General features: G+C 46.3%; 1 protein-coding gene across 2 annotated transcripts in view; it reads right to left on the bottom strand.

Moving 5' to 3' along the window:
- The window catches only part of PRKCA (protein kinase C alpha), a 1,238,381-nt gene that overhangs the window by 73,311 nt on the left and 1,149,796 nt on the right, over nucleotides 1-15,274 (bottom strand). For both annotated transcript variants that reach the window (XM_069199886.1, XM_069199888.1), the window contains one exon: nucleotides 681-761. In XM_069199886.1, coding sequence (XP_069055987.1) covers nucleotides 681-761 — 81 coding nt within the window. The remainder of the gene's footprint in view (nucleotides 1-680; nucleotides 762-15,274) is intronic.

Below are 15,274 nucleotides of genomic sequence, written 5' to 3'. Positions count from 1 at the left end.
ACCACCATGAGCACTGCTGGATTTCCACCCTTATTGTGGCGGAAGTCAGGCAGTGCTCAGAATATGGCCGATGGATGGTAGCCGCCGTGGTGATATTTTGGCAGTCGTCACTGCGGCGGTAGGCAGTATTTACCACCAATGTCATAATGAGCCCCAGGGTGAGCTGTGGAAGACGTTTCCCAATCTTGATAAAGGTATTCTAATAACCTCATAATCGAGCCCATGGCCCTAGCTCTTGGAACCACTTAGCGAAGAACAACAATGTGGAGGCAAAGGCCCTACATTAGCCACTTGTGGCTCTAACTATCCCCACTTTTGAGTCCTTTTTTTTGCTATTTTTCCTGTTGTCCATTCCTGAGGTGTGTCCTTACTGAACATCAATTCATGTCTTCTCTGTAGTTGTAAATGGGGAATGCAGGCCTCGGAGATCTCCCGGGTATTTTAAAATGACAAAAACAGGCATGTTACTAAAGTATTCCAAGTGTGCCTTTTTCAAAAACGTCTATAGTGTATCTTTGCTAGTAAAAATAAACTTTATTTTTTAGCAAGGATGAGTGTATTCCTTTCAGAAGTCCACATAATTTTCTTATATTTGACAGCAAATATAGTAGGCATTTTCAATATTTACAGCACCATTTGCTCAACGTATTCTATATATGAATAAAGTCTTAGATATTCACCTGCCCAGCAAGCATTTCATATAACAACACTCCGTAGGCCCACCAGTCCACCGATCTTCCATAGGGTTGATAAGCAATAATCTGTGCAAGAAAAAAAAGTTAAAGGAACATATTACTGGTGCTGTCAATGAATGTGACGTCAGCTTAAATAGGCAATGCATGGTACTTTCTTACATTCTATACTGACAGGCCTGAGAAGCTCACTAAAATCAGCAAATGAATGCTAATACGAATCTTTAACAGGCAACGTCCCCTGTTACGCACACAGCAGTTTCGATAATACCATTCTAGCTCCTCTGGTACGAGGTAACTGGGTGTTCCCTACCATTTCCTGCACTCTGGGTTCTGCGGCAGGTAAAGCACCGTGCACAGTCCACGGCCACACACGTCACTGGTAATAATAATCATAATAATAATAATAGCTACTCTCCTGGTATTACACCGCTCATGAAGCTTCATACCAATGCAATGCATAATCTCAAGTATCATTCATAAAAAAGGCCTCGGCGCTCATTGCTTAAAAAGCAAGATTTTCAAGTTACCCTTCAAAATATTAGCTAGAGCAACTCCATTTAAAAAAAAGTTCAGAGTGGGCCAGCGTTTCACTGTCAAATGGGATACATTATGACTTTTAAGCTGTGAGTACTATGAAACGTCCCGTGGAACCATCGGTGAGAGTGACCTCAAAATGGCAATAATTCCAACTTTTGCAGAGTACAAAGGCTTCTGCACTTTTCAATATTACAATGTGAATAAGTTCAACATATTTTATCAAAAGAAACTGTTAATTCTCTATTGCTCCGATCATTTCAGGTTGTGTGTCAGTTTATTGTAGCAGTGAGTGAGTGCAGGTATAGTGTGGGTGAAGGCTTGGTGCAAAGGTGGGGTAAGCATGAATGAAGTGCATCCCGCGGTTCCACAACTTCGCCGAGGGCACAACGGAGTTCCTGGATAATAAAAAGCGAATTATTCGAATGCATGTGGGCTGCTTAATATTACTGGGTGTTTTGTGGTGAAGTTTTCCTTTCCCTAGAGGCCATTTTGAAACGTTTTCAATGTTTCACATTTCGTATATGCTACTCTTTCCACATGTACTCATTGTCGTCGTTACCACAACTTTTGAACGCATATATACATATTTACTTTTGTCCTGATTGGTTTGTTTGTTTGTTTTATCCTTAATGCTTCAAGGAGCTGATAGCTAAGCTCTGTTGTTTGATTATGCTGTTGGATTTTACATATCACACCACACAAGGTCTCGGGAGATCGGCAGAGCTACTAAGGAGGCGTCAATTAAATCCTACAGAATCCGGTTTAATGATGAATACTTAACCGTGGGACAAACCGGAGTATTACACAGTGGCGGCCGGCAGCTTTAGGATGGAGGGGGCGGGCGCGAAGCACACACACACTTATTCTTTCACACACACACACGCACGCACATCCATTAATAACACTCATAACATTCAAACATGCACGCACGCACCAAACATTCATTTAAAAAGTTCACACACTTACCTTCATCCTTGGAGGTCCCAGGATTGTTGGGACTGCTGCCTTCCCTCATTAAGGTCAGCCAACAGCCAATGAGGGAAGGCAGCAGTCCCAACTTCGTCACAGAGTGGGATGGGGTCAGTGAGACTGCTGACCCCACCACACTCTGTGACGAGGTGTCACTGATTGACACTCACCCTGGGCGCTTCAGGGCTTGAACCTGAAGCGCCCAGGTCATAGCCAATGGGTGACGCTTCCCTCGTCAGCCTGGGGAGGGCCTCAAGGCACCTTTGCTAAGTCGAGGAGGTCACGCCCACAGGAGCTGTGACCTCTTCAGCCCAGCAAAGTTCAGCTCAGGCAGCCAGGAGTCTGTGCAAATTGTGCATGCCTGCTACTGGCTGCCTGAGCTGAACATGAAGAGTGTCTGTCAGGCTGACCTTTGTTCAGCCTGACAGGCACTCTTCATGAGGTGCAAAAGGTGGTGGGGGGGTGGGGGGGTATTACACATTCTAAATGGATGCACTCATTTGTATAGGCAAAAATGTGAAACATATTTTCCACTTTCAGCCCTATTGAAATACCAATGCAATAGGAGTGCCACTATGCCAAAACTATAAACGCACAATGCATACCATAACACGTGCCCCCGAGGTGGCCCAGAGCATGCATCAACGACGGACTGAAGCTGCAGAAGCGTGCAGCACACACTGGCAGCACACTTAGGATGAAGGGGCTACTCTGCTGCAGGAGGGAAGAACAGGCACCAGTTTAGGGGCTTCCCTCTAGAGCAGTGGTCTCCAAACTTTTTAATGACGTGCCCCCCCAGTTGAAAAATATAATTATTTTATAAAGATCGCAATGTTTAAACATGTCTAGACCGATTTAAACATTGCAGTTAAGTACTGTTGCCTTTTTTAAAATGCAGTAACATGCTTATGCTTAAAACAAAGACCTGTTATCTGTGTAATGCTTCTTTTGGCCAGAGTCTGGCGCCCCCGCTAGTTTGAAGACCTCTGCTTTAGAAGGTGATGTGTAGGGGCTGTGATGTAAGAGACGGGGAGAGGGTAAACCTGTGGCCCGTTCAGCCATTGCTGTGCCTATGCCGAAAGAGGGAAGATCCCTCGTCACCAATGCCATCAACAGGGAGGCCATGTTTAAATGTGGTGAAACCACACATCAAAGCAAGTGTCACCACATTTGATACCACATTTTACTGTTATTTTATGCCTTGTTGTTTTTTTCAATGTATTATTGGTAATGTGTTAATGTATTAAAACAGGTCTATTCATGCTTTTTAAATGTATTTATTTATTTTACAAATGTTGCTTATGGCACGTGAGAGGTGCAGCGAATGTCTTAAAAAACTAACCTCTTACATTGATAACAGACCTCATGCAAACCGCACAAGTATGAGGGATTCAGATGTCAGTGTGTGGGCACATTTTCAGAGGCCATAGCTAAATTTGAATGTGTGTGTTTTCAAAATATAGAGAATCAGCGATAAAAAAAAAATCATGCTACAAATTACAAAAACAAAATGGACTGTCTCCTTGTACCCACTTGTAAGATGCCTTGTGCAGACAAGAAAATGTGAGGACCAACCAATTCAGCCAATGCTTCAAGGAGTCTCGTACAAACAAGCCTGTGGTTAATGAAGATTGACACAAACGTTCTTTCAAGATGCCACCAGTTGCGTGTTGGGTTTTATATGTTTTGAATGTGTTGTGTGCTGACAAAAGCCTTGCTGGGCATGTAAAGTGGTGGTCTGTAGTGAGACTTAATAAGGAGTCTTCAAACTTCAATCGTATATGAGTTCAAGGGAATTCATTTTAGAACAAAACACCTGTTTTTATTTTTATTTTCACTCTTCTCAGCATCTTCTCCTCTTGTCGTTTTGGAGTGGTGCTGTCAAAGATCCGTCTAACATGGACAATTCTTTGAAACACCAACATGAATAATTCTTGCTTGAGGACAAATAATTCGCAATTTTTACTCTGTTTCTTTGTAATTTACATACTTGTCCTTCTCAGTCTGTACAGTGACAGAACATTTCCGTGGGTTCATAAGTGTCGAATGCATTCTCAATGTCCAAATGTTCATAGCTGTGACAGGGAAATAATAAGTATAATTTGGTGACATTGTATATCTCTATCACTCCACAGGAGACTATACTTGGTGCACCTTAGCTGCTTTTGTTCTGCTAGAAGTGTTACACCATCAACAAAGAATGTATTGTAAAAAAAAAAAAAAAAAAAAAAAAAAAACTTTTAAAACCAAGGGCAACGTTAAATGCAGAAATATGCCTCATTCAAAAAGAATCCTAGGCCGTCATACCAACGGGGACTTCTTTCAACAATACAGCAACCGCACCTATTGCCCCCAGTGGGTGGGTGAAGATATAACGCACACAGCTCTGGGATGTCAAACTTCAGCTTATCAAACCACCCTCATAAAGGACTAGAAGACAGTTATAATTTCGATCAGTGCCCTTGGAGTTGGTAATATTCACACCTAGGGTCAGGGCAGGCCACACTGTGTAGCACGTAGAATCCAACTTAGATAATACCTTCCTCTCAGTATTTGGTTTGGAAGCAAGCTGGGGCAGAGTGCAGAGAGGCAGCATTCCAGGGGACAAATGTGCCACCCATTTAATATTGGCTGGCCAACGCAGCAACCATGGGTGGTGATTTACCAACATGAATGGGGTAGAGGCAGTCATGGCTGGTGACTAGGAAAAGTGGTGGGGTGGGGGGGAATACATTTTTTTATTTTTTTTTAAATGTACCTGAACTTCGCTGCACCGCCGCGCTCTGCCGCAGTCCAGGCTCCCAGCCTGCCCTGCGGCCAACCATGATGCTGCTCAAAGCAGCATTCTGATTGGCAGGAGCTCTGCGGCTGGGAACTCCAATGCAGACTGGGAGCCAGAGCTTGCTCTCTCTAACCCGGCAACACAGTGCCTAGTAGGAGAGAGCCCTTGGGCGCATGTGTGTTTGGCTGGCCTGAGATGGCTCTGTGCACTACCCTCACTGCTCATCGCCCTGTCCCTTTAAAAATAAAACAATAATAAACAGTTTATTATCTTTTTATTTTTAAAGGATTTACAGCTCCTGCTTCTCGTGGTGCTATACTATGATGCTGATGTAATCTTTTAAAGATCTGGGGTGTAACTTTTGCACTGAATTGAAGTGAGGGAGCAAAGCGAGAAAGCCAGGACTCCACTAGGTTGTTTCTCCACTTGATAACATTTTTAAAAGAGTGTAATCTAATAGTTTATTTTAAACCACAATTTTCTCATACATTGGCTAAATAGCGGCAGGCTCTCAACAGACACTCTTTCAATTTTCAAATCCTTTAATGGTGTGCCAAGCCAATGGAACCTGATGCTCCAGGAATTGACCCCATTACCTCGAAATGTACTATGGATGCCACCATATGTCATTTTGTCATGGGTGTCCCCATAGGCCACATGTTGCCTCAATATGCTAGTGCCTGAATTGTTTCTATTTATGCCATTCATGTACCATAGGTGATTCTAATGAACAGGTTACTTACCTTCGGTAACAAATTATCTAGTATAGACATATTCTAGTTGCAGATTCCTGTCCTTAGATTTTTCCCCAGGTGTCAGAGTGGATCCCGAGATTTTTCTTCAAGCAATACCCTTGGTGGTGTGTTGATTCCGCATGCGTCATTGGCATCGTGATTATGTCGCGGTCATACATAGGCACCATCCCGGCATGCTGATGTCAGTTTGTTTTCACAACTTTCCAGACCAGTAGCATGGAGCCGTGAAGAACACTGATATTGGTGAGCCAAAACTAGGGCCCTGAAAGGAAGTCCCTGACTCGAGAAATCAGTTCGCAAGTGGGGAGGAAGGGTGGATCGGTAAGGAATCTGCAACTAGAATATGTTTCTACCAGATAATTCTTTACCAAAGTAAGTAACTTGATAATCTGATAGAGCCTTCTAGTTGCAGATTCCTTACCTTAGAATGGATACCCAAGCAATACCATCTTCGGAGGTGGGCAGTGAACCAAGATCAGACTAAAAGGTCCTGCAAGACCGAACTGCCAAAGTAGCCACCTCTACGGACTCGACTATCCAGGCAGTAGTGCTTTGTGAACGTGTGCAGGACACCCACGTTGCTGCCTGGCAGATCTCCAGGACCGGAACTCTGCTTGCCAACGCAGTGGTTGGAGCAGTGGCTCAGGTGGAATGAGCACGCAAACCCTCAGGGGGTTGCTTTTGCTCCAAAGTGTAGCACACCTTGATGCAGAGGACAACCCATTGAGAGATGGTCCATTTCTGCACTGCACATCCTTTCTTCACACCTACATAAGCAACAAAGAGTTGATCATCCTCCCTGAAGTATTTGGTACGAATGAGGTAGAATGCCAGTACTCTTTTTGGATCCAAGCGGTGGAGTCTCTCCTCTTAATGAGAAAGATGTGGGGGGGGGGGGTGTAAAAAGTCAGCAAAGTGATGGTTTGGCCTACATGAAAAGGCATGACCTTCTAGGGAGGAAAGAGGCCCTAGTACGAATAACCACTTTGGCAGGATGGACAGAGAGAAATGGTGGCTTCCAAAAAAGAGCTTGGAGCTCACTCACTCTGCGAGCAGAGGTGATGACAATGAGAAAGGCTGTCTTTAAAGTGAGAAGACACAAGGGACAAATATGCAGTGGCTCAAAAGAAGCACACTTAAGGTACGTAAATACCAGGTTTAAATCCCCCTGTGGCATTATGAATGGAGTAGATGGGAACATGCGAGTGAGTCCCTTAAGAAACCTCCCAATGATGGGAGATATGAACAAAGATGGTTGATCTGGCAGTCTGAGAAAGGCAGAGAGGGCAGACAGGTAGATTTTAAGGGTGCCCAAAGTAGAGCCCCTGCTGGGTAAGAGAGAGGAAGAACAGTAAAACCTCAGACAGAGGTGCAGAAAGGGGATCAACAGACTTTGGTACACCATGCCACAAATTCGTTCAGACAGGCGTATACCGTTTTAGTGGAGAGACACCTGCTGCCAAGATTACATTGCAGACTTCAGGTGGAAGGTCGAAAGCTGTCAATTGCCGCCGCTCAATCTCCATGAACGGGGGCAGAGACTGGACAGGTTCGGTGGAGAACTGTCCCTTGCTGCTGCGACAGATGATCCTCCCAAAGGGGCAGTCTGGTCAGAAGATCGATGGCCATGCTCAGAAGCTCTGGATATCATACTCTTCATGCCCAGTCCGGAGCCACAAGAATAACTTGGGCCTGGTTGTTCTTGATCTTCTTCAGAACTCTGGGTACAAGTGGTATTGGCAGAAAGAAGGCCTGAGTTCCACTTGAGATGAAAAGCGTCGCCAAGCGAGTGCCACCTTGGAAACTCCAATGTGCAAAACAGCTGACATTGTGTGTTCTCTGCGGAGGCGAACAGATCTAACAAAGGCTCTCCCCAGGGCTGAAAAAGACCTTGTGCCACCTCTGCATGGAGACACCATTTGTGATCGACCATGCATCAATGACTGAGTTTGTCTGCTCTGGGGTTCCAAGAGCCCACCATATGTTGAACCACCAGGGATATGCTCTGATGTTCCAGTCATGGCCAGAGGCGCAGAGCCTTTTGACAAAGGGTCCACGATCCCACTCTACCCTGCTTGTTGCAGTACCACAAGGTGGTGATGTTGTCTATGAACACTTGTACCACTTTTACTTTTACTTGGAGAGGGAAGAAATGTTTCAATACAAGGCTAATTGCCCCGAGCTCCAGAAAATTGATGTGGAGCCAGGACTGAGCCGGAGACTAGCTTCCTCTGATGTCCACCTCCCCGATGTGGCCACCCCATCCCAGCGGGGAAATCATCTGTCACCACTGTGAGATCTGGTAGGGGATGGGGGGGGATCTGCCTGGGTTCCAGTCACGATTCGAAAACTACCACTGCAGATCTTGCGCAGTTCCCTCCAAGATCAGGACCTTGTCAGAAATATTTCCCTGATGCTGCATCCACTGAAACTTCAAGTCCTACTGCAGAGCCCGCATATGCCATCTGCCATTTGCCACCACCAGTATACAGGAGGCCATAAGTCCCAGAAAACTCAGAGTCATTCTCACCGAAATCCAGGAGAGAGGCAAAAACATTGGTATCATAGCCTGAATATCCAGGACTCCCTTTTCAGGAGGATAGACCCAAAACTGCACTGTGTCCAGAACAGCTCAGATGAAAGGGAACATCTAAGAGGGAGTCAGGTGTGACTTCTGTTCGATTATTGTAAACCCCAGCGGATGCAGGAGGTTCGCCATAGTCTGGAGGTGGGAGGCAACAGCCTGGGGCAAGCCCACCTTCATCAGCCAGTCATCGAGGTAGGGGAAGACTGAGACCCCTGACCTGCACAGATGAGCTGCGACCACCCCCATCACTTTTGTGAACACTCAAAAGGCACTGGTTAAGACCAAAGCATATCATGGTGAACTGAAAGTGCTTGTGACCTACCACAAATCAAAAGTAACGTCTATGGGCAAGCAGGATGGGAACATGAATATAAGCGTCCTGCAAGTCGAACGCTACCATCCAGTCTCCGGGGTCCAGGGAAGATAAGAGCATTTTGAACTTCTCTTTTTTGAGAAAGAGATTGAGGGTTCGGAGGTCTAGGATAGGGCAGAGGCCCTTGTCATTTTTGGGCACCAAAAAGTGGCAGAAATAACAACCACAACCTACTTTGGCACAGGGACCCTCTCTATAACTCCACTGCCCAAGAGAGACATAACCTCTTCGTGGAGGAGTGCCAGGTGATCCTCCATTATCCCATCGTAGGATGGTGGCATGGCCAGAGGGGTAGTTTTGAAGGGGAGGGAGTAGCCACTTCAGACTATTTTCAAAACCCACCTATCTGTCGTGATGGATTCCCAATGGGGCAGGTGATGGCTGATTCGGTCACCAACTGGTGCAGGATGGAGTGACAAACTAGGAAGGTTTGGAGACTGCAGTGGGGGCAGAGGGGGACTGGATGGACAGCTGGCTCCCACATCCATGAGCATGTAGGATCCCGCATCCACGGCCACACACAGGGTGTGTAGCATGCGCTGCACGGTGGCTGGATAGGAATGGGCACAGTTGGGTGCTCCTTCTGTAGCCATGAAAAGGGCAAAAAGTGGATTGTGGGGGGGCGAGGAACAGCTGCGAGGCCACGGGACCAAGTCGTTGCCTGGGACTCCTTAAAGTGCTCGAGAGCTGAGTCCACTTTGTCTCCAAAGAGATAGGTGCCATTGAAGGGCACATCCATGAGTGACTGTTGGATACCCCCCAAAAAAAACAGATGTCCTCAACCAGGCGTGGTGCCATAAGGCCACCGTTGGTGCAAAAGATCTGCCCAGTGAGTTGGTTGTATCCAGTCCACAAAATATAGTGAAATTGGTTGCATCCCTCCCGTCAGCAACAGCTTGGGGGAGTGTGGCCCGGGTCTCCTCTGGGACCTGCAGCAGCACCTATGCAACCATGTCCCATAGGGTATGAGAATGGCAGTCCAATAGGCATGCAGTGTTCACAGATGGCAAAGCCAGACTGGAGGAAGAGAATATTTTCTTCCCAAGTTAATCCAGTCTCTTTGATTCCCTATTCGGGGGTGCGGATGGGAATGCACCCGAGGAGGAAAAGCCTGGATGACAAGGCTCTCAGGCATAGGATGTTAATTAAGGAATTTAAGGTCATAAGGCGCAGGCCGATGGTGGCGGTCAATCATCCTGTTCACAGGAGCCCCTGTGCTGGGTTTGGACCAGACACCCTGAAGCACATCAGTGAGGGCTTCATTAAAAGGTAGGAGGGGTTCTGAGGTAGACGTCCTAGGCTGAAGCACCTCAGTCAGGAGGTTAGTCCTGACTCCCACAGAAGGTAGCTCAAGGCCGAGGACCTCAGCCACCCTTCTCACCACTACAGGATACAACACTCCCTCCTCTGTAGCCACAGTAGGACAGAAAGTATGCCAGCATCAGGAGAGATATCCAGACCACTAACTTCGCCCTATTCCTGTGTCCCATCCATTTCAGGGTCTTCCACCTGGAATTCTAAAAGGTCAGGTGACCCCTCCACACTTTCTCCATATCCGTACCAATAAAAATAAGGGTCAGGATCCAACCTGGGGAATGAAGGCCCCGTCGAAGACGGAATCAGCGTTGAGCGATGTCGTTTCACCTCCGGATTGGAATCAGGTTTAAAAATGGCTTGTCGGACGTCAGAAGGTTCAACGTCTTTGCTGGCACCGTGGGAGGTCCCATTGGTACGACTGGCACAGATCCGACAACAGATCCGGAAGGGACCTTGGGAGCCGGAGCTGAAGCCACTGGGTGGAACCTGACAGGGTCCCCTCAGACCCCACTGAGCCCAAAGGGGGGTCATTCTGCCCAAATATAATGCACATGGCCTCAAAGAATTCCTTAAGTTGGGCAGGGGTCACTCTGGCTCCTGGAAACTCAGGGAGGCGCAGAGTGGGCCCAGAAACAGGCTCCGACGACTGAGGCCTAGAGCGTCGGCACTCTTCCTGAGTCGTATAATCCGACCATTTGGTCTTCTTCGACTTCTTCTTGTGACCTGAATTTCACGAGGTCTTTGAACGGGATGAAAAAGAGTGGTGATGGTTCCGCGAGCAGTCTTGAGGCCTCTCTCTTGACCAAGACCAGGAGTGATGAAGAGTCAAGCGCTGGGCCGCCATGAGCTTTAGGGACCGCTCCCTCAAAGGCTTCAGTTTCATGGCCCAGCACTCAGATCACGCCTTTGGGTTGCTGTCGCGCTCCAGGCACCACAAACATACGAGGTACGGATCCATCACCAACACCATTCGGTGACAGGAGTCACATGGCTTAAAAACTGTCTTTTGTGACATCCTTGATGCACCAAAGAAGTGTCAAGAATTCGACAAAACTGTCGAAGTCAGTCAAAAAAACAACTGAGGGTAGCTCTCTCCAGATCTGCTCATAGGCTGGCATGGAAAGAAAAGATCTGATGTCAACGCGCTGGGGTGGCGCCTATATACGACCGCAACATCATCATGGTGTCCACAGCGCCAACGACGCATGGGGAGTTGACCAATGCCGTCTGATGCCTAGGGGAAATTCTAAGGTAGGGAATCTGCAACTAGAAGTCTCAATCAGATGTCACAAATTACCTTAGTATGTCAACACCAGCATTTTGTCATGGTTGGCCTTCCACATGTCAAGTTGTCCTCCTCTACATCAAGAATTACCTCCAATGTGTTAGTACTAGCAATTTTTCACAAGTGCCCCATAATTCAAGAATGACCTTTTGTGTGCCACTACCAGTATTTTATCACGGGTATCTGCTGTACCAAGAATTATTTTTAGTGTGCCAGTATTTTGACACAGATGTCGGTCATGTTAAGAATTGCCTCACGTATGCCACCACTGGTATTTTACCATGGGTGTCTCTATAAGACAAGAAATATCTTCAGTATGCCAGAGCCAACAACAGGTTTGCAAGCATAACGCCAGATTCTTGCTCATACCCACTTATATTCACTCAATCAAGCTCACTCATTCTTACTCGCACTCATTCTCACTCCCTTAAACTTCTTTTTCATTCTCACTCGCTTGCAGTCACTCATGTTCACTCATTATGACTCACTCATACTTACCAACTCTTAATCTCACACATTTTCCCTCACTGGATCTCACACACGCTTACACATACATTCACACTTGCTCACACATGCAGCTCTTAATCACAAACACACTCTCACCCATTAGTATGCACACAAAATACATTTAAAAGCAGGTGTTACTTACCTTACCTGCCACCAAAGGTCACACTCCAGCTAATTATGCTACATTTTTATTACACTAATGGTAAATAATCCAGCATTGTTCACTATCATACGAAACGTGGATCTGAAATAAGCAGTGCAGATTGACCCCTGTGATCTTGGCACTGCTTTTGCCACCTCCAAGTCCTGGTGTCACAAAGGCAGTGAGAGGAGTCGCAAGGGACAAGCCAGGGGTCGCAACTGTGACCCTCTAGTGGCCCCTAAATGATCACCTCATGGTTTAGCTGCACTTAGTGAGCCTAGTTCTTTGCCAATATGCTGACAAAACACTATCCCCATGCTTCAGCACCCTTTGCTCGAGACCCGTACTCCTCATTGCTCTGTACTAGGTACACTCAGGGCTTTAAGTGTGTTGGGCCCCTCCAGGTCTCAGACCTGGCAGTAATCTAAAATGGACATTGAATTGGGTCCCTATGATTTTCATATCCTTAACTTTAATAATAAAAACACTGAAGATTTCTGAACAATGAACGTAAAAAACGGTTTATATTTCACGTTTTACTTAATGTTACACTGCAGGAGTGTTAGCTATGAGGATGCTATGGCTTTGTATTTTAGTTTTGAGTAGCGTACTAATCGTGTGTAGTACCTACTTTGAAACTAGGGGCCCCGAGATATTTATAATATGCCATTATTGGGAGCTCTAGAGCTGAGGCACAAGGTATGACTTGTTTGTACCTGTCATAGGGTCAAAAAGGAGTTCAGAATACATGGGCATCCAATCCTTGGCCTCTCTACAGAGTGCACAGAGACAACCAATGGTTTTAGGTGTATGTCAGTTGTGTTAGATATTGTAGTGTTGGGGGCCCTGGGCCCTCATGTTACTCCAAATGATGACACGGACACATAGTTGTGGTTATTCCAACTGACCCAGGGCACATGCACCCAGCCTCTTATTTGCAGGGTCACCTGACCTGTGACGCCTGTGATGGATGGGTGTGGGGTGAGTGTGAAGGCCAGCCCTCAGCAGAGTGGCTGGTGGATACACTCGAATGAGTCAAGCCGGACAAACAGATATCTGGATGCAATAACAAAGATCTGAGAGCGAGACCAACATACGGGTCGGGAGACACACTAGGAAATCACAGACATTTAGTTTAGGTTTTAAGCCACGGCCCTTTAAAAACTCCACACTGCCCCCCTCCCCCCTCCCACCCCTCCCCTTAAAGCTTTGATTACATTCATTGTGTTTGAGGTGATGGAAACAATGGGCAGCACCCTTAAAATATTACGGCCAGAGTGAAACCGGCTGAATGAAGAGGTGGGCAGAATATTTCAATGCAAAGCATAAAAGAATGCCCTTTGCAATGCAGAAATTATTCTGTAAAAGAGCATGGGTTCAGCATATCCGAGAACTAACTTCGCTCCGTGGAATAGTATATATATTGTAAGATCTGTCATTCAAAATACGCCCGATTTGTGACTCAGACAGCGTCTATGGGCACCACCGTGTTTAGTAAAATCTAAGCACATATATTCTATTCAGTACACCCTGTATTTATTTGTGTTGCTGGAATGGAAACACATTGCAGCCCCCCAGCCTAAAAATAAAGCTAGCAGGCGCAGAGTTTTGGAGTGTGCAACCTCCTGTTCAGCTCAACAAATGTGCTTGGCTGGACACTCCGCACTGCCTGTCGAACAAGCGAAAAGATTGCAGCCCCTTGAGATGTAATAACAGGCTGCGCTTTACATGCGGTGGGCATTCTGTCACCTCTCGAGTGGGGGCGGCAACGCTCGCGAGTGCTAGCAACTGAAAAGGGGGGCGGGGAGGATGCCACGCCAAGATTACAATGTTTACCGCTCAACCTTGGCGCGGAGTGCCCAGTCTTAAAGTAACCAGATGTGTGCCTTTCGTTCCGTCATTTCGTAATAATAAACCCTTCAAAACGAACTGAGCGACTTTGCAAACACAAACGGTTGGATACTGCTCTTCATGACATCCGAGAACACTCAGGCCGGCAGAGGCAAAGACAGAGGCATAGCGTAGAGGGCTGCAATGGAATCCAGCACTTGCTATTCTATTCCACCGCAGGCACGCTTAGTGACAGGTGCCTTAAAGTGGAAAAACACAAATGTGGGTGTGAGACTTCTCTTATTATTGATATCAGATTAAAGTAAAGTAATGGGACAATTCTAGTAACTTTTCTTAAAGAAAACCAACCACATGTCCAAATTTAAAAGCAACAAATAACTAAAGAATCTGTCTCTCTACTTATCTATCTATCTTTTGCTTAATTTAGTCGGTGGGGAGCCCTGGATTTTATTTTTGAGAAGTGGCTCCTATATTCATACATCGTTTATTTACCAAGCACAAGAGAGGGAAATTACAAAGATTGAAAAGGCGGTGGAAGAGAAAGACAGCAAAGCAGTCACGAAGGGAGAAAGTAGGAACCTGCAAGAGTGAGATAGAGGGTCAGGGAGGGTCGGATAAGTGGATTAAAAAGCCACAAGGTGGTTTTAAGAAAGACTACCAGCTTTGGTAATCCATGTGGTGATCTCTCTGCCTAACAATCTACTTACCTGCTCTTTTTAGGAAAAGAAGAGATACGACATATATTGCTTCATGTAAAATGCATACACGACTACACTTAGGACCTTCTGGCATGCGTTCTAAAATGTCCGATCTCAGTGTAGTTTGTTATGTAGTTGCAACTGCAGCGTTCCATGCATTATGAGTGCACGGGGTTGCATAGACCAATTTAAGTTCCAATGTTTTTTAATTTTTTTTATAAAACAGCTTTATTGATTTTGTTGCAGAACAATGAAACAACACAGCACAACACAACTGGCCACATTTGCTCTCCTCTGATTGAACATTACACAGATATATCATAGTCACTAGACTAGTAACCACCATGACGTCCTGGGTGCGCATCCCCATTCTCATATCGAGGGGTCACGACCAACATCATCCCCCAGGATCCCATCCATCTCCCCCACACCAGTTCATACTTGGCAGGACAGCCCCTTGTTTCATAGACAAGTTTTTCCTGGGAAGCGCACCAGTCCACCCCCCCCCCCCCCACCCCGGCACTACTTCGCCAGCACAGGAGCCGACTTCGCTCTCCAGCCTGAATCAATGTCCCTTTTGGCCCCCAAACAAGCCATTCCCACAAAGGCTCGCTCAGCCCTGCTGGATCCCACTTCCTCAAGAACCCCCAGTAGGATTGGCAAAGGGGTGGGCTCAATCTCCACCTGCAAGACCCTGGACACCTCTGCCAACACTGTGCACCAGTAGGCAGTAATATAAGGGCATGTCCACACCATATAAAAAAAATCGGCCACCG

This window comes from Pleurodeles waltl, chromosome 7 (assembly GCF_031143425.1).
Source record: "Pleurodeles waltl isolate 20211129_DDA chromosome 7, aPleWal1.hap1.20221129, whole genome shotgun sequence".
Classification (NCBI taxonomy): Eukaryota; Metazoa; Chordata; class Amphibia; order Caudata; family Salamandridae; genus Pleurodeles; species Pleurodeles waltl.
This window is presented reverse-complemented; position numbering and strand designations above follow the sequence as displayed.